Source organism: Polypterus senegalus, chromosome 10 (genome assembly GCF_016835505.1).
Source record: "Polypterus senegalus isolate Bchr_013 chromosome 10, ASM1683550v1, whole genome shotgun sequence".
Lineage (NCBI taxonomy): Eukaryota > Metazoa > Chordata > Cladistia > Polypteriformes > Polypteridae > Polypterus > Polypterus senegalus.
Window position 1 is genome coordinate 147,206,519 of NC_053163.1, and position 25,065 is coordinate 147,231,583.

Consider the following 25,065-nt stretch of genomic DNA (forward strand, 5'->3'; position numbering starts at 1 on the left):
TGTGTGTGTGTGTATATATATATATATATATATATATATATATATATATACACACATAATAAAAAATATATATATATACATACACATAATATATAAATGCAAATTTGACTGACTCATTCACACTCATACACTCACTATTTCCTGTTTTCATAAAAACTGATATCAATATTTAAGAGTTAATAAATCCCTAATAGAAAAACAAAATGCTACAAAATCTCAAAAATGCCTTGATGTAATTGTTTGAAATGTGGCAACATTATACAGAAAAGAAAATGAACCAATATGTTTTTTATTAATAGGCCAATAATTTTTCAGTTTGTCAATATTTATTAATGTTATGCTAACACATGCTCCGCATTGCGCTGAAAGTGTGCTTTATGCAAGTGACTGGCCACATAAACAGTAGCTCTAATCAACAGAGTGGATGGATGACTAAAGATGAGGTGGCGTCCTAAGCAGGAAAAGAGATGTGATGACATCTTCAATGGAAAGAGAAAGTTTGACGAAGCTCAAAGAAAATGCAAAGCTCAGTGATTAGCAAGCACTTTTTCATGCTGTTGACTATTGCCACTCTTAGATGTGGACTGGCTCTCACCTTGGTTATCCATTCCACTCTCTTGCTCTCAGCCTCCAGGCATGAATTACACTTTCCTACAAAAAAAATATTTTTTGTTTGCTACTGGGAACTTCAGACCAGCACTCTATTAAGTTTTTACGCTGATTTCATGTATGAAATCGGAATTAAGCCAGCACATCAGATTTTTAGATACACATCATTGCCATTTTGACACTTTTGAATATCAATATAATATATCAACACAATATCTATAGTTTGAACTCTGTCCCAACAAAATTATTTTGATGTGTTTATTCTGAAAACAAACCAGAAGACGATACCAGAGACACTTTAAGACCTCAATATAAAAGCGAGGTCAACATGCTCAAAATTGTCTGAGGCACTTGCTTTTGCTCTTGTATTGCACATCTGGTCTCTCTTTGCATGAACCAACAGTAGTCACCCATTATCCTCGGGGTACATTTTCCCGGATATCGGTTTTCCATCACCTTTATATCTTGATGAAATCTTTCCCAATGCTCATCTCTGACATTGCTTAGATTTGGTGGAAAAAAGTCGAGATGAGAATGTAAAAATGCGTCTTCAGTGACATTCTGACTCCCATAAGCTTATACGCTTTCAGCAGGTTCTTCACCACCTCAGCATAATTCTCTGCTCTGTGACTGCCAAGAAAATTCTGGACAACCTGTACAAATGAAGGTGCTGATTCAGTTGCCTTCAGTTTCCTTTAGAACTCATCATCAAGCATCAGTTCATGTACTTCAGGGCCAACAAAAACAGCTTCCTTAATTTTGGCTTCACTTTTCTCGAGACCAAACTTATTTTTTAAATGCTGAAACGCATCGCCTTTACTGTCAAGTCACCCTAGTTGTCCAAGACTTGGAACATCATAGCTAAAAAATGTGACGTGCTGGACAAAAACGGTTTTCAGATTTGGAGTCAGCAAGTGAAATTTGTTAAAGTACAGGTGAAAGAATCCCAGTAGCAAAATGCTTGTTGAGCAGTATTATCGAGCGTCGTATCTCAAACTTAAACAGCATCCCCTCACATACACACAATAATTACAAAAAGAAGAAAGCTTCAGACTTGGCTAATAGATCAGTCACAGCGAGGCACTATAAAGATGTATTGCCTAAAGAATGAAATGGCCCCAGTAGCGTATTTTGACACACTTTTGAAATTTGTGTACAGTTTGTTGAACAAAAGGCTTAACAGTTCAGTTATTTTACAGGACGTCCTATGTTTCTCTGCATCTATCCAACACAACTATCCCTGTCTTCTAATAGATTAAGATTTTTCCCTTGTTCCTCTACTAAAAGGACTTTGAAAACCTCTTTTCTCCACCTTAACTCCATTTCATTTAACTTAGCTTTACTCTGTTGCAAGACTACTGCAAGTGGACTTACTCATGCACTCTAAAATAGCAGGCAAAATCCGATAGATTTGTATTTCCCAAAATAAGTATCTGTCAAAATGACACTTCAGTACCCATAAACACAAGCAGTGATACAACCAATATGACACTGTACCATAAACATAAACTGCTCAAAAAAATTTATGGAATACTTTGGTAATGTGTTAGGAACAATAGGATGGCACAATTTTTGATGGAAATGAAAGTGATCAACATACAGAGGGCTGAATTCAAAGACACCCCGAAATTCAAAGGGAAAAAATGATGCAGTGGCAGGCAGGTTAGTCCATTTTGATGAAATTTTATTGCAGCAACTCCAGATCGCACAGAGTAGTTTGTATGTCCCCCATGTGCTTGTATGCAGGACTGACAACGTCCTAATAAGATGACAGATGGGGTCCTGGGGGATCTCCTCCCAGATCTGGACCAGGGTACCACTGAACTCCTGGACAGTCTGAGGTGAAACCTGGCGACGTTGGAGGGACCGAAACATAATGTCTCTCCCAGAGGTGTTGTATTGGATTGAGGTCAAGCGAGTGAACGTGGGGGCCAGTCAATGGTATCAATTCCTTCATCCTCCAGGAACTGCCTGCATACTCTAGCCACATGAGGCTGGGCATTGTGGTGCACCAGGAGGAACCCAGGAGCCACCGCACCAGCATAGGGTCTGACAATCAGTCCAAGGAATTCATCCCGATACCTAATGACAAGTCACAGTGCGTGTCCCTCCATGGATATGCCTCCCCAGACCATCACTGACCCACCACCAAACCGGTCATGCTGAACAATGTTACAGGCAGCATAATGTTCTCCACGGCTTCTCCAGACCCTTTCACGTCTGTCGCATGTGCTCAGGGTGAACCTGCTGTCATCTGTGAAAAGCACAGGGCACCAGTGGTGGACCTGCCAATTCTGGTATTCAGTGGCAAATGCCAGTCGAGCTCCACGGTGCCGGGCAGTGAACACAGGGCCCACTAGAGGACGTCAGGCCCTCAGGCCACCCTCAAGAAGTCTGTTTCAGATTGTTTGGTCAGAGACACTCACACCAGTGGCCTGCCTGCTGGAGGTCATTTTGGAGGCTCTGGCAGTGCTCATCCTGTTCCTCCTTGCCCAAAGGAGCAGATACCGGTGGGTCCTGCTGAATAGTTAAGGTACTTCTACGAGGGGCCCTGTCCAGCTCTCCTAGGGTAACTGCCTGTCTCCTGGAATCTCCCCCATACGCTTGAGACTGCTAGGAGACACAGCAAACCTTCTGGCAATGTCACGTATTGATGTGCCATCCTGGAGAAATTGGACTACCTGTGCCACCTCTGTAGGTTTCCAGGTATGGCCCCATGCTGCCAGTAGTGACACTGACTGTAGCCAAATGCAAAACGAGTGAAAAAACAGATGAGAAGGGAAAAATGTCAGTGGCCTCCACCTGTGAAACCATTCATTCCTGTTTTGGGGGTCTTCTCATTGTTGCCCGTCTAGTGCACCAAAGCAGCTGAAACTGATTAACAAGCCCCTCTACTACTTAACTGACCAGATCAATAGCCCAGAAGGTTCATTGACTTGATGCTATAATCTCATTAAAAAGTGTTCCTTTCATTTTTTGAGCAGTATATAATACATATAAAGCACATGTACAACAAATAAGATGATTACTATGAGAGCTATGTCTGATAAATCAAAGCTAATATATCAGAACCATTGCCTGCGAATTATTATGTAAATTAAAAGACATAAGTTGTAGATGAGATGCTTAATTCTTTAACTAAACTAACAAAGTAGCCATATAACCAGCTGTTTAGCGATTAATTGATACATAAGTCACATCTATCAAAGCGAGTAGTAGTGCACTAGGTTAGACACAGCCATTGCAGACAGTTTGAGAATATGAAAGGAATTCAAGATAAGGAATATATATGGAGTCTTTGCTTTTGCCCCTACCTCCTGAGCACTCATTAGACTGCTCGATAATGAAAGGTATCAAGTGTTGTGACAATATGGTCTGGACTCTTGCAGCTGCTTTGCACTTCTCTCACTTTTGTCCAGTGTATTTACCACTAAGCTCTTCTGATGAGGTATCTTTGAAAAACATACTTCTAACATGCAGCATCCTAACCTCACCCAGCTCCCCAATTGTCTATTCAACTACAGCTTAGGCACTGCTTATGACTTGTTTTTCCAAATTTCTTGAAATGTTTTATTCCAACAAAACTTCCCCTTCTTCCATAAGCACCCTGCACTCTTCTCTCCACTGCATTTATCAGCTTAAGCGCTTTCTCTGTCTTTTAGTAGCCAGTCATATTCTTCACATCTGCTCTCCCTTGTATTCAGCTAGTTCTGCATGGTGCCAATTTAGTGCTGGCTTTGATCCTACAGTCCATTCTTACTTATTTCAGCTATTCTTTGCAATATCCAGCCCCAGTTGTTTTCAATTTTTTATTTTGTATTCGGCCAGGTCTCAAAGCTCTAGTCCTGTGCATATTCTGTCAATCCTGCAGATTATTTTCCAGTACAAATGTAGTTATTTGCTTTGTTATTTATTCAGACCGCTGTGAAGTGACTCTGCCTGTTTCTGGGCTGATCCATTCAGGAACTCAAATTTTGTGATCAGTTAGTTTTGAAGATGAACTCTCCATTACTGGACTGTCTTCGTTGTCCAGAGTGTTACTTACAGTGTATTGTTCAGAGACTTGGATACAGTAATAACCGGACTGTCAAAGTTGCTCAGTCTGTTTAAAAAGATACACAGACTAGCAAATGATTGCTGAAGTGTTCCCGTGTCTGCCCCCTTTAATCAGATCAACAGAGATGTACAAAACGAATGTGCATTCCATGATCCTGTGCATCAGTCTGTTATACAAAAGTGCAGAATCTCATTACAGAGCTTGCACCTCTGGCCACTTTGATTATCTATGTTTAGTTAAGAATTGCCCCAAAAGAAATACTACAAGAAGCAGGATTCCATGTCCTTGGCTCACAGAACAAAGCTGCACCCTGTTCTGTTTCAGGGACCCAAGCTAGCAATCCAGAATAATTATTAAAACACTTTATGTCTAGAGCACTTTTAAGCAATATAAGCTTAAAACTCAAGCTTCTTTCCACCACTGAGTTGATGTTTATGCTTTGAAGAGCACCTCTTGATAGCCACATGCAGTTGTCTTCACTTCTTGCCTTGATACAGAGGAGAGCCTTATTGCTGCTGTCATGCCTTACCTCCTGGTGGTTTTTCAGAGATACCTCAAAAAAAACAAAACAAATATGAAATCCTTTTCATGTCTCTGGTAGCAGCAGAAGTATCACCTACTCAGCTCTCAGTCCTGAAATTACAGAGCATGTTCTCAGTTGTGTTCGCCTCACAACAAGCAGAGCCATTTTGTTTTACTTCACTTACATGTTTGATTCTATGTCATCTGTTCGTTCTGGTTTAGTTTTCTCTCCATTTGTAGATGTTACTCCTTTTGTTTGTTCGGTCACTGCATGGTACTCTGCTTGCATGCATTGTCTGGCTGCTGTATGTAAACAGGGCTAAGGAAGCTGGGAAAAGAATCTTGGTTGGGATAAAGTGGATGAACGAAATGTGATAATAAAAAAGATACATCATTTGGCGTTGCTTTCCTTATTAATTATTTTGGCATTAGAATTCATCTTTCATCATTCATGAATGATCAGAAATTATTTATAACGTCAATTATGGTAGATGTTGTTCCACAACTCTTGACATGAATCATGCATAAGATAAACTTAAGATGAAATCAATTAGATGGGTGTGTCAGGATCAAAGATTCCTGTGTGTTGCACTGTGAAGCAGAAGTGCCATTTAAATCCATTACTTTATGGTTCCCTTTCCAACTCCCTTAGCTTTTAGGAAACATGGCTTTGCACCTGCCAGTATGGTGCTGCTCTTGTGTTATAGACGCTTTAAACTGTCTGTGTGGTGTTGCTTCTTCATGTCAAACTGCATGTCTCTACAGCCCTTCACCCTCCATGAATCCTGTCTTGTTGTGCCTCATGGTCCATGGTATGCAGCTTGCAGCAGCAGGTGGTTACTAGTTCAGTTACTTCTTATTTTTTTATTCTAATACTACAATATGTTTAAAGATATCAACTTGTCTCAGTCTTAGTATTATTTAATTCTGAGTATTATCCCAAATATGCTTTTGAGTGTTGTTGTCTCTCACTGGTATGCTTAAAGTCCTGTAGTCCTCTGTGTCTGTGAGCAGAATGTCTCCATCTATGAATAAACAATGGTCAGAAGGTTTGGTAATTACAGTTGAAAGGTCTACGTCATTCTTCTGCAAGAAGCAGACAGAACAGACTAATAGGAGATAACTTGGCTGTTAAGTGAATTAATTCCCCTGGGTTAAGTACAGTATGAATTTTTGGTCTGCTCCTTTTCCACGTTCAAGTTGGAATTGAATTCAGCAATTTTCATCACTTAAGAAAGTTCTGTCTTCATAGAGAAGTTACATCATCTTCATGTAAGAAATTGAGCATATAGTAGAATGCTGAGACATGCTTTATCACGTCTCTGGTCAGCGCCACTCCTGATTCTCGGGCAGCTATATTAACCCTCAACATAATTCTGAATTTGCAGTTATCGTGAATGAGCTGGGAGGTTGTATATAAATAAGTAGCCACTGGATGATGTGCATTGTTTTGCTTGTAGTCTTGTGCAGCCTTCATGTGGTTAAGGCGAAGTAGAGCCGTACCCTTTAATAACAGGGGAAAATCTTCAGCTCAGACCAAAGTACTGTAGTCCTAAACAAGAGTGAAGTTCTGCTTGAGGATCATGTTTGTCTTTTTTCCTAACTAATGACAGCACGTTTATCCACAGAATTAAAAAAGCTGCACGGCTGCAATATCTTGAAAGGAATGTTTGTCACTTCATTCTTGGGTTGGTAGAAATGGAAGTGCCATCCTTGGAGTGGGAACAGCCTTGCTGCTAAAGGATATAAATTAAGCAAGTAGATTCCATTTGCAAAAAAATTGAAGTCTTTCACTTATTTTTAGTCTGGCTGAAATAACATGACCTGTTTGACGCAGTATACATCAGCGTGGTCGCCTTATCTAGCAGCTTTTAACACTGTCACTATCAAATAAGCCACCACAGCATTATATTAACTCAACAACAACAACAACAACATTTATTTATATGGCACATTTTCATACAAACAGTAGCTCAAAGTGCTTTACATAATAAAGAATAGAAAAATAAAAGACACAATAAGAAAAACAAAATAAATCAACATTAATTAACATCGAATAAGAGTAAGGTCCAATGGCCAGGGGGGACAGAAAAAACAAAAAAACTCCAGACGGCTGGAGAAAAAAAATAAAATCTGTAGGGATTCCAGACCATGAGACTGTCCAGTCCCCTCTGGGCATTCTACCTAACATAAATTAAACAGTCCTCTTTGGATTTAGGGATCTCACGGAAGGAGTTGATGATGATGGTCAAGTAGACTTCTGCCTTTTAATCCATCCATCATTGTTGGAGCATCATGATGCTTTGAGTAGGTGGAGGTGGCGCAGCCTGCCACCACAAAGAAACCGGAAAAAGAAACAGAACAGAGAGTAGGGGTCAGTACGGATTTTAGAGCCACCATGAGTAATTATTATTATTATTATAACTCGTGCATACTGTAACTGTTTGGGTAGAGTGCCATCACAAGCTTATTGATCCCCGAGATTTAGTTGCTAAATATAATTATACCAGTAACAGCGCACTGCACAATAACATGCAGTGAATATCCATCCATCCATCCATTATCCAACCCACTATATCCTAACTACAGGGTCACGGGGGGGTCTGCTGGAGCCAATCCCAGGCAACACAGGGCGCAAGGCAGGAAACAAACCCCGGGCAGGGCGCCAGCATGCAGTGAATACACTTGTCTTATAGTTTTCAGGCTCTTTCTCTGTACGTTTACCATTCATTTGCTCAGAGGTTGATGCGCTTGCTGCTTCCTGAGCAGCTTTTGTTTTCTCCACCCCAGCAGCCCGCTTCTTCTCTTCTTCCGTCGGCATCTTTTCATGTTAAAAACTGATCTAGTCAGTGTTTGTGTTGCAATTGCTTAGTACGTTTTCCTTCATTTTTCACTTAAGCTGGCACTTAAGTCTTCAATTTGCCTCAAGAATTATTTAATTCTTTCAGGGCTAATGTCGACTTTTGTGAAAATTCAGGAATAAAGAACGGTAATCAGCTGTAAACTACAACAAAACTCACCTTTACGTTTTAGTTCGATTCTCTTTACTAGAAGGAAAGTTACATAGTTACATAGATTCCCTATGTGTACATGAGTAGCGAAGAGCAAATAACCTCTAAAATGGCACCGACATCTGGCAAGTGACCAAAGCAAATGTGCAAAGCAAAATACTCCATGGACGTTTTACGTAATTTTAGTTGAATAGGACTCTACTCCATGGACGTTTTACGTAATTTTAGTTGAATAGGACTCTGACTTGTTGGACTCCGAGTTTGATGCAAGTGATCTGGAGATCAAAAACGAAAGTAAAGTACTAGCATCATCTGATCGGTCCCCAGCTGATTGTGGTGCTGAACACTCATGTAGCTGTTGCACCTACAGCAGTGTTTGCCTGGGAGGACCACCACTTATGATGACTAGGTACAAACCAGATTGCATCACACTGCGACCGTCACCTCCACCCACCTACTGTGCAAAGACAGCCAGGCAGCAGGCCCATCGTGAATTCCTGCTGACCATCAAGGTGTCCTCAACGCAGCTACTGCCACCAGAGATGCCTAACGTGTGCCAACAGCAGCCACAGCATACCGCAATAGACATTTTATGTTGACTTATGTATGAAACCATTGCTTTGTGTGCTTTTCAGAAAACTGAGTTTTCTGGAAAAAATATTCAGCTCTCAAAGAGTTAAGATATGAAGAGGTAGGGGAAGTGACAGTGAAGGTAATAGGGATGAGAACGGTGCACGGCTACCCTGCTGTGCACTGCCGAGAGTTGATTCTACAATAAAATAAAAAGAGGAATAACCTTGGAGGTCAATCATCACCCCGAAAGCGGATAGCAGATGTCACGTAGTATATTTGTGCCAAATTTCAGGTCGATAGGTCAAACGGTTTGCGAGCTGCAGGTGATTTAAAATCCTGGACAGACAAACGGACAGCCACAGTTGCATATTATATAAGAGGATTGTATTTTTTGTTTCTTATTTACATAAAGTGGAATGAAAATTCTAGATTTTTATGCAATATAAAATAAAAATAAAATCTCTGGATTTAGTAAGAATTATTTCCTTATCCTGCAGCTTTACTCTAATCTATGCTAGTTTGTAACCCAAAACTAATAGCAGTAAAAATTTCAGCTTTTCTGATAGCAAGGAAGGTTCCAGCCAAGGTTGTAATCTCGAGGAGTTTTGTTCACGTTCTCAAGTTTATTATTTAGTACACAATGCAGTAAGATTCTTAATTGCACATCTCCACAGGCAGTTGGTAGTAGGATAACAAACAGAGACAATGAATACAACACTGCATTAAATACGAAACTAAATATGAGAAACACACATCTGTTATGATGCCCATGCAGTATTTAGTACAAGCAACTTTTATAACTGAGGATCAGTATTGTCCACAAATCTAATATTGCTAGTGCTAATGTATATAAACAATTGATCAGAATTTAGGAGGGAGAAGTGTAATTGTATGTGATGGCTGAGGTCTTTAATAATACTGTTTGCTTTTTTCTGTTTTGAATTCATCAGGCATTTTAGTTAAAATGCTTGCCACTTTTTGTGTAAAATGTCTGACTTAAATGTCAAAGTTGTGTTATTTTTTATTTTTATTTATCTATCTATTTTCGACCCATCTGACCCAAGTCAAAAGCGCTTTATAAATTTAAATAATTATTTTTATTAAGTCAGAGTTAGGACAGGAGGATGGTGCAAATGTTTGTTATTTAGTCCTATAAGCTTTAGTTTTAGTGAAGAGAATTATTTAGCAATTCAGAGTTAAACCATAAATAAGCATTTATGGTGTTTTGCCTATGATTGAATTCAGAGTGCCTGTACAAATCTGGCAGGTCTCTAATGATACATTCAGGGAAATAGTGAAAGTGTTGCAAGACCCCGAAACTGTCTTTGCATCAAGTCAGACTATAAAAAAAATGTTATTTTTATAAAAGTGCATGTCCATTTTTGTTAACTACGTACTTACATGTGGCAAAGTCAGTCATACTAGAGTACAAAACTAACATGCAGTATCCAAGATGTTGTGTTCTTTGTCATAGTAGTCTGTCATGTTAATGCATCCAAGTCAGTAAGGTAAATAAAAAACACACAGGATGTACACAAAAATATACTTTTCTCCAGTTTTTTATGGCAGCAGTCCACGTGCTTGCTATACTTATTATTAAAACATAATATAAAGAGCATTAGTAGCAACACACAAGTGCATGCTATATAAAAATAATGAACCCAGAGCCTTGACTTTAATGCTAAGACTACTTGGCTCCCAATAATAATTTCAGGTAGACCGCTTCAGAGTTTGGGAAGTCCTGTATTCAAAGACTTTGCCTTCTGTACTAGTTTTGTGTATCCTGAGAATTTTAAAGAAGTCTGTTACCGCAGGGTATGCTTTGGAGAATAAGCATTAGGTTAGGCGAAATTCAATTTACCTTTAAGGCAAATTAGATGCACAGGCTGACATTAATTTTAATACTGCAGACTGGTAGAACATTTCCAGCAGCTTGCTGCACACATCAAAAGATCTGAGTCATCTTAGCAAGTCCAGCCTGCTCTGGCCCTTCTTGTACAGCACCACTGTTTTGTCGGACCAGTCCAGTTTGTTGTTTATGTGAAAGCTCGGGTACTTGTAACTCTGCTCCATCTCCATGTCCCCTGAATGGTGACATGGCACACCTGGAAGTCCACCACCAGCTGTTTTGTTTTGCTGATGTTGAGTTACAGGTGGTTCTCCCTACACCACAAGTGGATGTTCTCCACAACCTTCCCATACACTGATTTGTCTCCATTATTTGTGTAAATCTTGGGACATACATTGCTGTGTTCTGAGAATTGTTGTCAAATCACTTGCTTTGTTCTCTGCAGTAAAGGTTTACAGTACTCAGTTTTGCTTAAACAAATGAATAAACTAACATTGCACAATCTTGTATATAAAGAACATTTTTTATGTCCAAGGCTTCTAATATGACAAAAGCAGGTTTTATAAAAAGCGAAAATATGATAACTGAAGCGCTAAGCCAATACTAGCGAGAACAACTACAGCTCATGTGAATTCAACCAAAATAAAGTCCAGGTTCTTTAGAAAGACTTGGACAGAGTACAGGCTTGGTAGCAGATTAAATGTAATTTACTAAAATGTAGAATATTACACATAGGAAGTGAAAATGTTAGATTTGAATGCAGAATAGGAGGCCTGAAGCTTGTAGATACCCCTAATGAGAAGGTCCAGACAGTGTTCAGACGCCATTAAGAAAGTTAACAATGTTAGGTTATATAGCGCCCTGATGTGTTGAGTTCAAGTCAAAGGAGGTTGTGCTTAAGCTTTATAACACACTGGCGAGACCTGACTTGGAGTACTGCTTGCACATTTTGGTTTCCAGGCTAATAAAAACACATAGCGATGCATGAAAACGTTCAGAGAAGAACAACTAGGCTGAATCCAGGACTGCAGGCTGAGAGATATGTAAAGGATGTCAACCTTTTAAGTTTAAGCAAACAGAGATTAAGAAGTGACATGACTGAAGTTTTTAAAATTCTGAAAAGGAATTGGTACAATGGAGCTGGGCTGTTTTAGAATGAGTTCAACACGAACATGGGGACAGAGATTTGTTAGGGGTAGATTTCACACAAACTTTAGAAGGTTCTTCTTTAAACAGAGAGCCATAGACACATGGAATAAGTTACCAAGTAGTGTGGTGGAAAGTTAGACTTTAGGGACCTTTATATCTCAAATTGATGTGATTTTGGATTAATTAGGTAGATAGGGTTGGTGAGATTTGCTGAGCTGAATGGCCTGTCCTTGTCAAAATTTTTGTAATTCCCTAATTAAGAGTTGCTGGCTTTGCCGTGCTATTTGCGTATCTAGCATCCAACATTTTTTGTTGATATGTTTAAGTGTCATTATTGTAATTTGGTTTCATCAAAGTCATGCAAATTAATCGTGAAAACACACTTGCAACCTGAAAGTCAAGATTTCTGTATCATTTTTTGAACTTAAAAAGAAAATCATTTTTTCTTTTCCACCGAATCACCCTATTGAAGTGTCAAATTCAAGACATAATTGAAGTAAGTATCTTTCAGTTTGTATTGATAAATGCAGGTGTCTCCGATATTCAAATAAAAGATTATCTGTTTCTCAATTACTTCATGTAATGACAACAAATAAAAAGGACAAGTTTTGTTCCTACACTGAAGCCACAGGGACTCTGTATCTAATTGCCGAGACGAATAAGGGAATGTTGTCTTCATATTTCTACATATGTCGGAATTGATTTGTTAAGTCTGAAGTAGACTAACCAAGAACATTGCTTCACAGTCTGAATTCTCAGGCATTTGTAGCAGAATGGTGGGGTAAATAGTGTCAAAAACTGCTTCTGAATCTAAAATGAATAACAATGGTAGCATTTTCTGCAAGTGATCATATTAAGTTATCATTTATATCACATATAATCATGAATAATGGACCGGAAGCCAGAGTCAGGTTTCTCATAAATGTGGAGGTTTCTAAGATAAGATTTAAGTTCTGAGATAACAATTTTCTCTGTAAATGTGAAATCTGTCCACTGTTCTAGAGATCATATAGATCTAAATCTGTTTTATTTAATAAGGACTTACCACTGTAAAGGAATCAAGGTTAGCACCATTCAAAAAAAGTATATTTAATATTAGATGTTCAACTACTGAAAGTTAGTTTCAATTGGAAATGGTCTACTAGTTTCTTTCAGAAATTAATTGTTAAATGATTCCTGATGTAATTTTATGTAAGTAAGTTGTAGGGTCTTGTGAGGGGGGGGGGTGATGGTTGGGGGAGAAATATTGTGATCTAATGCCATTAGTTTTGAAAGTTGACTGCTCAGTCTGCACTCATATTTTAAACAATTACCTTCTTGTACACAGAAGGTGAATAGCAAAGAAGAGTTAATAAATAGCACAGCAAAGTCAGCATTAATATGGTGTTAAGAAAGGAAAATAAATACACGTGTAAAGGGTCTGCAGTGTATGGCAGAAGTAGAGTGGGATTTCAGGTGTAGATGTTGTTTTCAGCTGTGATTCAGACCCATTCATCACTTTCCTCACATTTTATTGTTTCAGCGTTATGCGATAATCATTTAAATTAATTAATTTTTTTCCCCACATCAAGCAACACTCAATACCCCAGAATTACGTGGTTTCATACATTTTTACAAATTTACTAAAAATAAAAAATGAAATACTGCGGTGGGCTGGCGCCCTGCCTGGGGTTCATTTCCTGCCTTGCGCCCTGCGTTGGCTGGGATTGGCTCCAGCAGACCCCCATGACCCTGTAGTTAGGATATTGTAGATTGGATAATGGATGGATGGAAAAATGAAATATCACCTTGATATAAATATGCAGACCCTTTTCTCAGTACTTAGTTCAAACCCATTTGGTAGCGATTACAGCCTGGAGTCTTCCTGGGTTTGATGTAACAAGCTTCATACACATGGATTTGGGGGATTTTCTGCAATTCTTTTATGAAGATCCTAATAAGCTCTGTCAGGTTGAATGGAGACGCTTAGTACACAGCTTTTGTTGGGTCTCTCCAAAGATATTTGATTGAGTTAAGGCTTGTCTCTGGATAAGCCACTGAAGAACATTTTCTGGTTGTCCCTAAACCACTGCTGTGTTGTCTTTGCTTTGTGTTTAGGCTTGTTGACCTGTTGGAAGGTGAACCTTTGGCCCAGTCTGATATTCAGAGTGCTCTGAATCAATTTATAGTTAAAGATATCTCTTTCCTTTTGCCCTGTACAGCTTTCCCTCAACCCTGTCTAGTCTCCCTGTCCCTGCTGCTGAAGAACAATCACACTGCATGCTGCTGCCACCACCACTGTGCTTCATTGTTATAATGGTATTGCACAGGTGATGAGCTGTGCCCGATTTCTTACAGAAATGCAGTTTGGCCATGCAGTTCAATCTTGGTTTCATCAGACCAGAGATCCTGTTTATCACATTCTGAGGATCCTTCAGATATTTTTTTGCAAACTTCAAGTTGGCTTCTATGTGTCTCTTACAATTGGCCACAATCTGCCATTAAACCCAGCTCTGTTGTATGTTGCAGTGATGGTTGTCCTCCCAGAAGCCTCTCCCATCTCCACACAGGTTCTCTGGAGGTTAGTAAGAGTGTCTGTTGGGTCCTTGTTCATCTCCATTACCATGGCCCTTTTCCCCCAGTTGTTCAGTTTGACTGGGTGGCCATCTCTAGCAAGAGTTGTGTTTTTTCACACTTTCATGTAAGTATTTTGAAGGCTCCTTCTGCTCTTGGGAAAGCTTCACTGCTGCCATATCTGTGCCTTTACACATTCCTGCCTCTGCAGACAAGCACTTTGACCTCAGGATTTGTTTTTTTTTGCATTTCCTATTTGGTCCAGTCAATTAAATTGACCATAGGTGGACTCCAAAACAAGCTGTTGAAACATCTCAATGATTTTCAATAGAATAGAATGCACCTGAGCCAAATTTCAAGTGTCATAGGAAAAGGTCAGAATATCCACATCCAAGTGAGATTACAGTTTTTTTTTTTTATTTTTAATAGTTGTAAAAAATTTTAAAACTCGGTTTTCAGTTTGTCATTCTTGGGTATTGAGTGTTGCTTCATGTGAGAAAAAATGAATTCAAATGATTTTAGCACGAAGCTGCAACATAACAAAATGTGAGAAAAAGTGACGGGGTCTGACTACTTTTCTGAATAGCACTGTATAAAAGTGTTTGAGCCTGTATTAAAAAATTAGGATTATAGAGGAAACGGGTGAACCGTGTCAGTAAAAACAGGTGACAGTAGATATTGGAAGACTTGCAGCTTACCTTTTATAGATGAATGGATCATACCGGGCTATTCAAAATAAAAGAGCAGATTTCAAAAATGTATTTCAAACAAACTGTATAAAACAGAAACACATTCCGCACATCACTGGATAGAGGAAAGTTCAAAGTTTAAAAGCCCGCCTGAAAGTACCAGTAAATGCCACCGAGTGCTGACTTCATTTTCATGCAAGATGGGGACACGCCTCATTTCCACTTGGAGGTCTGGCATTACCTGAACAACACCATTCAAAGACAATGGATAGAAAGAAGTGGACAACAAGATCTTACTCATCGTCTATGGCCTCCCAGGTCTCCAGACCTTCACCCTCTGCGATTTTTATCAATGGGAGTACATTAAAGAAAGAGTGTTTGTTCCACCTATGCCTGCTAATCTTCAAGATTTGCGACATCGAAATTGAGGAAGCTGTGAATTCAGTAACTAGGGACCAGCTGACTCATGTGTAGCAAGAAATGGTCTACCGTTTTGATGTTTGACACACTGCACAGGGTGCTCATGTTGAGTGCATGCAACCTCAAGGACCATAGGACCGAACTTTGAACTTTCCTCTATCCAGTGATATGCAGAATGTGTTTCTGCTCCATGCAAGTCAAGTCAAGTTGGGGAGCATGCACTGGTGCAGTGTGTTGCCGCACCCACCACATGGCAAAACAGCTCGGGATCCCGGCTGGCAGACACACGGTCCAGTCCCACCCTCCAGAAATGACCCTCTGTCTGCCACAGCCAGGTGTTACGTGGGCGACCCCTTGACCTGGTCCAGCCACTCGGGTCCCCAGCAATGAGGATCTTACGAGCCGGACCACCCACGGGGAAACTCGCCACTTGGCTGTAGTGTCATAACTGTCGCTCCCTCACAATGCAGGTAATGTGCCTCATTCAACTGTTCATCTGACACAAAGTCAAACCACCGGTACCCAAGGATTTTCCGGTGAGACACAGTACCAAAGGAGTCCTATCTTCATCTCAGGTCACTGGATAGCATTCATGTCTCACAGTCCTATAGCAAGACAGAAGCACCAGGACTCTAAAGACTTGGACTTTCGTCCTTTTGTATAGATATTGAGAGTGCCACACACCCATATCCAGTGACCTCTTTCTTATGACCTCTGTCTTATACAGTTGGTTTGAAATACATTTCTGAAACCTGCTCTTTCATTTTGAATAACCCAGTACTTTATTTGTCAGTAAGGGGAAATTAATATTTTACAGAAGCTCCAAATAAATAAATAAAACCTTTGAATTGAATAACAAAGAGCTGCCAGTAACAGGCTTGTAGATAGCAGTAAGATGAGGTTAGACCTGCTCAGATTGTACCACAGGTTTATACACTGCTCACAAAAATTAAAGGAACACTTTAAAGAAACACATTAGATACATCAGATCTCAATATGAAGTTGGATATCTATACAAATAACGACAGGGCAATGTCTTAGGAACAAAAGGATGCCAAGTCTTTTAATGGAAATAAAAGTTTTCTGCCTACAGAGGGCTCAATTGTGTAGACACCCTAAAATCAGAGTGAAATGAAGATGTGGCAGGCTAGTCCATTTTTTCAAAAACTTAATTTCTGCTACTCAAAATGCTTTTCAGTATCTTGTGTGGCCCCCACGAGCTTGTATGCATGCTTGACAACGCCGGGGCATGCTCCTAATGAGACGACGGATGGTGTCTTGTGGCATTTCCTCCCAGATCTGTATGAGGCATCCCTGAGCTGTTGTACAGTCTGAGGAGCAACCTGGCGGCGCCTAATGGACCGAAACATAATGTCCCACAGATGCTCTATTGGGTTTAAGTCAAGGGATCGTGAAGGCCATTCAATTGTTTCAATTCCTTCATCCTCCAGGTACTGCCTACATACTCTTGCCACATGAGGCCGGGCATTGTCATGCATTAGGAGGAAACCAGGACCTACTGCACCAGCGTAGGGTCTGACAATGGGTCCAAGGATTTCATCCTGATACCTAATGGCAGTCAAGATGCCGTTGTCTAGCCTGTAGAGGTCTGTGAGTCGCCCATGGATATGCCTCCAAGATCATCACTGACCCACCACCAAACCAGTCATGCTAAACGATGTTACAGGCAGCATAATATTCTCCACGGCTTCTCCTGACCCTTTCACGCCTTTCACATATACTCAGGGTGAACCTGCTCTCATCTGTGAAAAGCACAGGACGCCAGTGGTGGACCTGCCAATTCTGGTATTCTATGGCAAATGCCAATTGAGCTCCCCGGTGCTGTGCAGTGAGCACAGCACGCAGTAGACATTTGGGCCCTCAGGCAACCCTCATGAAGTCTGTTTCTGGTTGTTTGGTCAGAGACATTCACACCAGTGGCCTGCTGGAGGTCATTTTGTAGGGCTCTGGCAGTGCTCATCCTGTTCCTCCTTGCCCAAAGGAGCAGATACTGGTCCTGCTGATGGGTTATGGACCTTCTATGGCCCTCTCCAGCTCTCCTAGAGTAACTGCTTGTCTCCTAGAATCTCCTCCATGCCCCTTGAGACTGTGCAGGGAGACACAGCAAACCTTCTGGCAATGACACGTATTGATGTGCCATCCTGGAGAAGTTGGACTACCTGTGCAACCTCTGTAGGGTCCAGGTATTGCCTCAAGCTACCAGTAGTGACACTGACTGTAGCCAAATGCAAAACTAGTGAAGAAACAGTCAGAAAAGATGAGGAGGGAAAAATGTCAGTGGCCTCCACCTGTTAAACCAGTCCTGTTTTGGGGGTCATCTCATTGTTGCCCCTCTAGTGCATCTGTTGTTAATTTCATTAACACCACAGCAGCTGAAACTGATTAACAACCCCCTCTGCTACTTAACTGACCAGATTAATATCCCATAAGTTTCATTGACTTGATGCTATACTCTGATTAAAAAGTGTTCCTTTAATTCTTTTGAGCAGTATATTTAAAGTCATTAACATGTTTCAGGACACACATTTGTGTGAGTTACTATTTTTTTTTTTTTTGAATTGTAATAGAAGATACGCAGAGAAAGAGTGACAAACTGAATCTTTAACTTGTCTGTGACACTTCAATATTTTATTATATTGAAAAATTATCCTGTTTTGCTGAATTGGTAACAGTAAGTGTCAGGTGTTGTAGTACAGAATGTTCCTTTTATGTTTTCCTTTCTGAATTGTGTTAATCGGAGAAGTTTTAGCTAAAGCCAATGTCACAATACACAGTTTCTGTTCAGAGGTGGTTGTCAAACTTGACGGCTGCAGTCGCTGATCTCATTGCCCGTGAATGTCTGATTGACTACAAGACTTGAAACCACCGTGTATGCCTGTGGAACAGCTTCCCAGCAGACTTTCAGCTTTCCAAAGTGATATAAGCGCACCTTTTCTTTCTGACAGCCAGTAACGCTCTGCCTAACAGAGTTGATATCTGTGCGAAGGCTTTATCGGTACAGCGAGTTCAGCCATCATCTCGCCTAAACCCTAACTCCCATTTTTTGTGCTACATAAAGCATGCCGTATCTGACAGGTTAGCCCTCTCTTCTGTTTTTCAGATCTAGAACACCCACGTTCCTTATTCCAAATCAAATCCACTGTAATTCGGTGTTGGGTAATAATAAAATGTGAAAACCTCCATGGGATGTGAATACTTCTTACAGGATTTTGCATAATACGGTACATCACTAACAATACTTGTACATATTTTGAAATAACTTAACAAGGCTAATAAAGCAAAACTGTTCTAATTATACTGTACATTTAAAAATATAATAATAATTCAGGTTGTGCAGAATGGCAACTAAACCATGGCCAAGATTTGGGGAGGTGTGGGATGTTTTTATTTATTTATTATATATTTTCCCCCTGTCCCTTTTTACATTTGTCGTTCTGTTGTCATTGTTTGCTGCGTGTTTCTCTTTTATGGATGCTAATGTTAGGCTGCATCTACCTGTTTTGTTATATGTAGTTAACTCACCATGTTGCTTTTTGTACCAATTGTATTATTTCAATGATTCTTCTTTTTTTTTTTTTTTTACGCTAAGCTGTTTAACTCTCACCATTGTTGATCTATGTGTCTTCATTTTGCAAAAGCATTTTCTTAGTTCCTCATACCACCTCTTGCTATTAGTACTTTGGGGAAGGACGTGTAGTAAACCCTGACCAAGTACTTCATAAGTTAGAAGTCAAAACCTGCATATTTCGAGACCAAAGGCTCTCACTGCTTCTTCATTCAGAAGTGTGAAAGTAATGAAGACTTTGTGCCACTTCCCTGAGTACAAATATATTAGAGGTTTAACAGAGTGGCTTGTCTGTAAATACATTGTAAGATAACCCAACACACAAGCATTCTTTGCCAGAGTGAGAATCCATAATTTGGGAAAACATAATGAAGTGTTTTTTGTTAGATAATTTAGTGCAAGGATAATCTTGGGTATGGCTTATTCTGGCAGAAAGAGAATCCATGAGGTCATTTTAGAATGATAGGAGAAGGTGTATCGAGTGGTGGTAAGAATACCTTGTGGATCTTGGAGCTTTGAGATTCCGCTGACTACTTGTCTATAAGGTGTTTGGATACTTCTACACATTTTGGATTCAGAGCTGCTGCTGCTTCCTCCCATTGTATATTGACCGGAAAAGCATCTTAACTGAGAACTTCAGCAGTTGGCAGACTGACTGGATGACTTTTCATGCAATTGAATGGATGACTTGTCATATACAGTGCATCCGGAAAGTATTCATAGCGCATCACTTTTTCCACATTTTGTTATGTTACAGCCTTATTCCAAAATGGATTAAATTCATTTTTTTCCTCAGAATTCTACACACAACACCCCATAATGACAACGTGAAAAAAGTTTATTTTGCAAATTTATTAAAAATAAAAAAACTGAGAAATCCCATGTACATACAGTCATGTGAAAACATTAGGACACCCTTTGAAAGCATGTGGTTTTTTGTAACATTTTTAATAAATGGTTATTTCATCTCCGTTTCAACAATACAGAGAGATTAAAGTAATCCAACTAAACAAAGAAAACTGAAGAAAAGTCTTTTCAAGATCTTCTGTAAATGTCATTCTACAAAAATGCCTATTCTAACTGAGGAAAAAGATAGGACACCCACACATGTATTCCCTCTTAAATTGGCTCAGATCTCACACAGGTATATCACACCAGGTGCACATAATTAGTAGATCGTTACTCTGCATGTTGAATGAGGCTTGCCCTATTTAAACCTCAGACATTTAGTTTGGTGTGCTCCTGACTGTTGAAGTGAGAGTGAGCACCATGGTGAGAACAAAAGAGCTGTCAGAGGACTTCAGAAAAAAGATTGTAGCAGCCTATGAGTCTGGGAAGGGATTTAAAAAGATCTCAAAAGATTTTGAAATCAGCCATTCCACTGTCCGGAAGATAGTCTACAAGTGGAGGGCTTTCAAAACAACTGCCAACATGCCCAGGACTGGTCGCCCCAGCAAGTTCACCCCAAGAGCAGACCGCAAGATGCTAAAAGAGGTCTCCAAAAACCCTAAAGTATCATCTCGAGAACTACAGCAGGCTCTGGCTACTGTTGATGTAGAAGTACATGCCTCTACAATCAGAAAGAGACTGTACAAGTTTAACTTGCATGGGAGGTGTGCAAGGAGGAAACCTTTGCTTTCCAAGAGAAACATCGAGGCCAGACTGACATTTGCCAGAGATAAAGTTGACAAAGACCAGGACTTCTGGAATAATGTTCTTTGGACAGATGAGTCCAAAATTGAATTATTTGGACACAACAGCAGAGGACATGTTTGGCGTAAACCAAACACAGCATTCCAAGAAAAGAACCTCATACCAACTGTGAAGCATGGAGGTGGAAGTGTCATGGTTTGGGGCTGCTTTGCTGCAGCAGGACCTGGTCAGCTCACCATCATAGAATCCACGATGAATTCTACTGTGTATCAGAAGGTGCTTGAAGAACATGTGAGACCATCAGTTAGAAAATTAAAGCTGAAGCGGAACTGGACCATGCAACATGACAATGACCCAAAACATACTAGTAAATCAACCAAAGATTGGCTGAAAAAGAAGAAATGGAGAGTCCTGGAATGGCCAAGTCAAAGTCCAGATTTGAATCCCATTGAGATGCTGTGGGGTGACTTGAAAAGGGCTGTACGTGCAAGAAACCCCTCAAACATCTCACAGCTGAAAAAGTTCTGCATTGAGGAGTGGGGTAAAATTTCCTCAGACCGATGTCGAAGACTGGTAGATGGCTACAAGAACCGTCTCACTGCAGTTATTTCAGCCAAAGGAGGTAACACTCGCTATTAGGGGCAAGGGTGTCCTATCTTTTTCCTCAGTTAGAATAGGCATTTTTGTAGAATGACATTTACAGAAGATCTTGAAAAGACTTTTCTTCAGTTTTCTTTGTTTAGTTGGATTACTTTAATCTCTCTGTATTGTTGAAACGGAGATGAAATAACCATTTATTAAAAATGTTACAAAAAACCACATGCTTTCAAAGGGTGTCCTAATGTTTTCACATGACTGTAAGTATTCACAGCCTTTGCTCAATACTTTGTTGATGCACCTTTGGCAGCAATTACAGCCTCAAGTCTTTTGAATATGATGCCACAAGCTTGGCACACCTATCCTTGGCCAGTTTGGCCCATTCCTCTTTGCAGCACCTCTCAAGCTCCATCAGGTTGGATGGGAAGCGTCGGTGCACAGCCATTTTAAGATCTCACCAGAGATGTTCAATCGGATTCAAGTCTGGGCTCTGGCTGGGCCACTCAAGGACATTCACAGAGTTGTCCTGAAGCCACTCCTTTGATATCTTGGCTGTGTGCTTAGGGTCGTCGTCCTGCTGAAAGATGAACCGTCGCCCCAGTCTGAGGTCAAGAGCGCTCTGGAGCAGGTTTTCATCCAGTATGTCTCTGTACGTTGCTGCAGTCATCTTTCCCTTTATCCTGACTAGTCTCCCAGTTCCTGCCGCTGAAAAACATCCCCACAGCATGATGCTGCCACCACCATGCTTCACTGTAGGGATGGTATTGGCCTGGTGATGAGTGGTGCCTGGTTTCCTCCAAACATGACGCCTGGCATTCACACCAAAGAGTTCAATCTTTGTCTCACCAGACAAAATTTTGTTTCTCTGAGAGTCTGAGAGTCCTTCAGGTGCCTTTTGGAAAACTCCAGACGGGCTGCCATGTGCCTTTTGCTAAGGAGTGGCTTCCGTCTGGCCACCCTACCATACAGGCCTGATTGGTGGATTGCTGCAGAGATGGTTGTCCTTCTAGAAGGTTCTCCTCTCCACAGAGGACCTCTGGAGCTCTGACAGAGTGACCATCGGGTTCTTGGTCACGTCCCTGACTAAGGCCCTTCTCCCCCAGTCTCTCAGTTTAGATGACCGGCCAGCTCTAGGAAGAGTCCTGGTGGTTTTGAACTTCTTCCACTTACGGATGATGGAGGCCACTGTGCTCAATTGGACCTTCAAAGCAGTAGAAATTTTTCTGTAACCTTACCCAAATTTGTGTTTCAAGACAATCCTGTCTCGGAGGTCTACAGACAATTCCTTTGACTTCATGCTTGGTTTGTGCTCTGACATGAACTGTCAACTGTGGGGCCTTCTATAGACAGGTGTGTGCCTTTCCAAATCAGGTCCAATCAACTGAACTTACCACAGGTGGACTCCAATGAAGCTGCAGAAACATCTCAAGGACGATCAGGGGAAACAGGACGCACCTGAGCTCAATTTTGAGCTTCATGGCAAAGGCTGTGAATACTTATGTACTTGTGCTTTCTCAGTTTTTTTATTTTAATAAATTTGCAAAAACCTCAAGTAAACTTTTTTCAGGTTGTCATTATGGGGTGTTGTGTGTAGAATTCTGAGGAAAAAAATGAATTTAATCCATTTTGGAATAAGGCTGTAACATAACAAAATGTGGAAAAAGTGATGTGCTGTGAATACTTTCTGGATGCACTGTAAATGCTTTGGAAGGAAGCCCAGCCTGCTGGAACTGAGACTCCATCAACTGGGCAGACCCTCCTCTGTATCTTGCTTTGTCACTTTGATTGAACAAGTAACTGGAATTTGCTGTTCACCTTAGTGATAGGAACCGTGACAATGTGGTGGATCTAATAATGCCCCTCAAAGCCAGTGAGGTTTGACTGACTTCAGTTTAATTGTCGTGTGTAATGCTATGCGGAAGTGCTGAGCTGTTCTTACGTTAAAGAAATGTGTGTCATGAGGTGAGGTGCCCCTTGAAGCTCTGAGGCAGTACAGATGAAGGTGCCATCCAATAAATAAACTAGCTGGAAAACTGATCGAGGCTGCAAGTGACCGATGAGGTGCCAGTGCATGAAAAAGTCAATTGTCCTGTAGCTCAGAATGTGTTGCATGCTATGGCTGATTTCTCGTCTAGTATGATCATCTGCTTGCTTTGGTAAGTGCACCGTTTCATGTTTAGTTTTCTGAATTTATTTTATGTGGAGACAACAAAAAGTTTATTTCTGGAAAGAGCTGAAAACTGATCATGTGTGTTACTGTGGAGCATGAAGAAAAGAACTGTCATGCTTGTCCTTTTTAATGGAAGTGTGTATTTTGTGATGTTATTATTTTTTTTTCTTGTGCCCATTGTCCAAAATTTTTCTCTTTTTAAAGTTGAAGTTTTTTCTTTCTCCAGTTTGGAAATGAAGCCCAGCAGCTGGAATGGGCGAAGAGGGAAAGCGAAAGGGTGGAACAGGAAAGACTGGAGAGGTTGCGAAGACAAGAGCAGGAAGATCTAGAACTGGCCATCGCACTCAGCAAAGCAGAAATGAGCAATGCTTGACCAGTGGGGCCAAACTGTCCAGCATGAACTTTAATATAATGGGCTGGTCATATGGGGCAAGGGGCTTACAGTAAGAAACACTCCTAATGAAGCTGAACTTTTTTTTTTAATGGTGGGGGGAAATTTGGCATTTTCTGAATTTTGGGACTGAAGAACAGGAAGGAAGTCGTCCTCTCCTCATTGTGAATGAAGTGAAACACTGTAAATGAAATGTATCATAAAATAAAAATGGCGTATAGCTGCTACTCAAGTAGATGAGGGACGGGGGGTGGTACGGGCAGGTCTGGCATTGCACAGAGCTAAAAGGTTTGAAGCGATGCCATTTATGTTTGCCTCAAACAAATGTGTACGAAAGTTGTGAAGAGGTCTGGTTATCATTCACGCTTAACTTTTCTAAGCCTAAAAATGGGACTATTCCTAACAAAAAAAAATGTAGAATGATGGAGGCAGTGAAAGGAATGCTTAGGGTTCAAAGAAATGAGGAGCGATTCCTGCTTTTGTCGCTCCTTAAAAATAAAAAATGAATAATAAATATCGCTGAGCCCACCACCCCCACCCCCCAAACATCACACTGAGCTCTGTGAACAATGTTGTTTTTTATTTCTCTCCAATATTTGAATTGCAGCATGATGCCAAGCTGTTTTATTTTAAAAATAAATAATAGTCTCTTTATTTTTTAAAATGTTTGTTTGTAGGAGCTGCAGATGAGAGGAACGTCAGTCAGGTGGCAGAATCATCTCATCTAGATTTTTATTTTTTTTTTATTTTATTTAATGTTGCAGTAGCCAACTTGTTTGCATGTGTGTGTGAGCGAGCACTTGTGCATGTTTGTGTGGATTTTATTTTTTTTTTTCACACTTTTTACATCGTTTTTTTCTTTGTTCAAGCACGAGGCAGAAAGCGCAAGTATCCAAATTTGTTTATGCTGCCTTGCATTACTGGACAGTGTTTGAATCTCGTTGTGCTGTAAATATGTTCCGAGTTATCTCTGTCTTCTGCAAATTCCTCAGTGTAAATAGAGGTACAGCGTGGAAAAGGGGTGCTTCTCGATAATTCTGTGGTGTTTTAATCACAAGAGCAAATTGTACTCCTTTTCCCGCGCCACGTTTCCTGTGTGGGTCTTTCCGTTTTCTTTCTTCCTCCCTTTCCTAAATTTGCACACTGTCCTACGTCACCGTGACGCCCCCTCAGAACAAATAAAAGAAAGGTGTTCATCCTCTCCAAAGGAGGGTACTTGGGTCTCTTTTATTTTGT

At 40.4% G+C, this 25,065-nt stretch overlaps 1 protein-coding gene across 13 annotated transcripts in view; it reads left to right on the plus strand.

Moving 5' to 3' along the window:
* The window catches only part of eps15l1a (epidermal growth factor receptor pathway substrate 15-like 1a), a 280,134-nt gene extending 255,669 nt beyond the window's left edge, over window positions 1-24,465 (plus strand). For 5 of the 13 annotated variants that reach the window (XM_039767016.1, XM_039767019.1, XM_039767022.1 and 2 more), the window contains 2 exons: window positions 5,954-6,021; window positions 23,665-24,465. In XM_039767016.1, the coding sequence (XP_039622950.1) occupies window positions 5,954-6,021; window positions 23,665-23,767 (171 nt within the window). In that variant the 3' untranslated portion in view covers window positions 23,768-24,465. The remainder of the gene's footprint in view (window positions 1-5,953; window positions 6,022-23,664) is intronic. The other 8 variants (XM_039767020.1, XM_039767021.1, XM_039767027.1 and 5 more) reach the window with 3 other exon arrangements.
* Window positions 24,466-25,065: the final 600 nt, after the last annotated feature.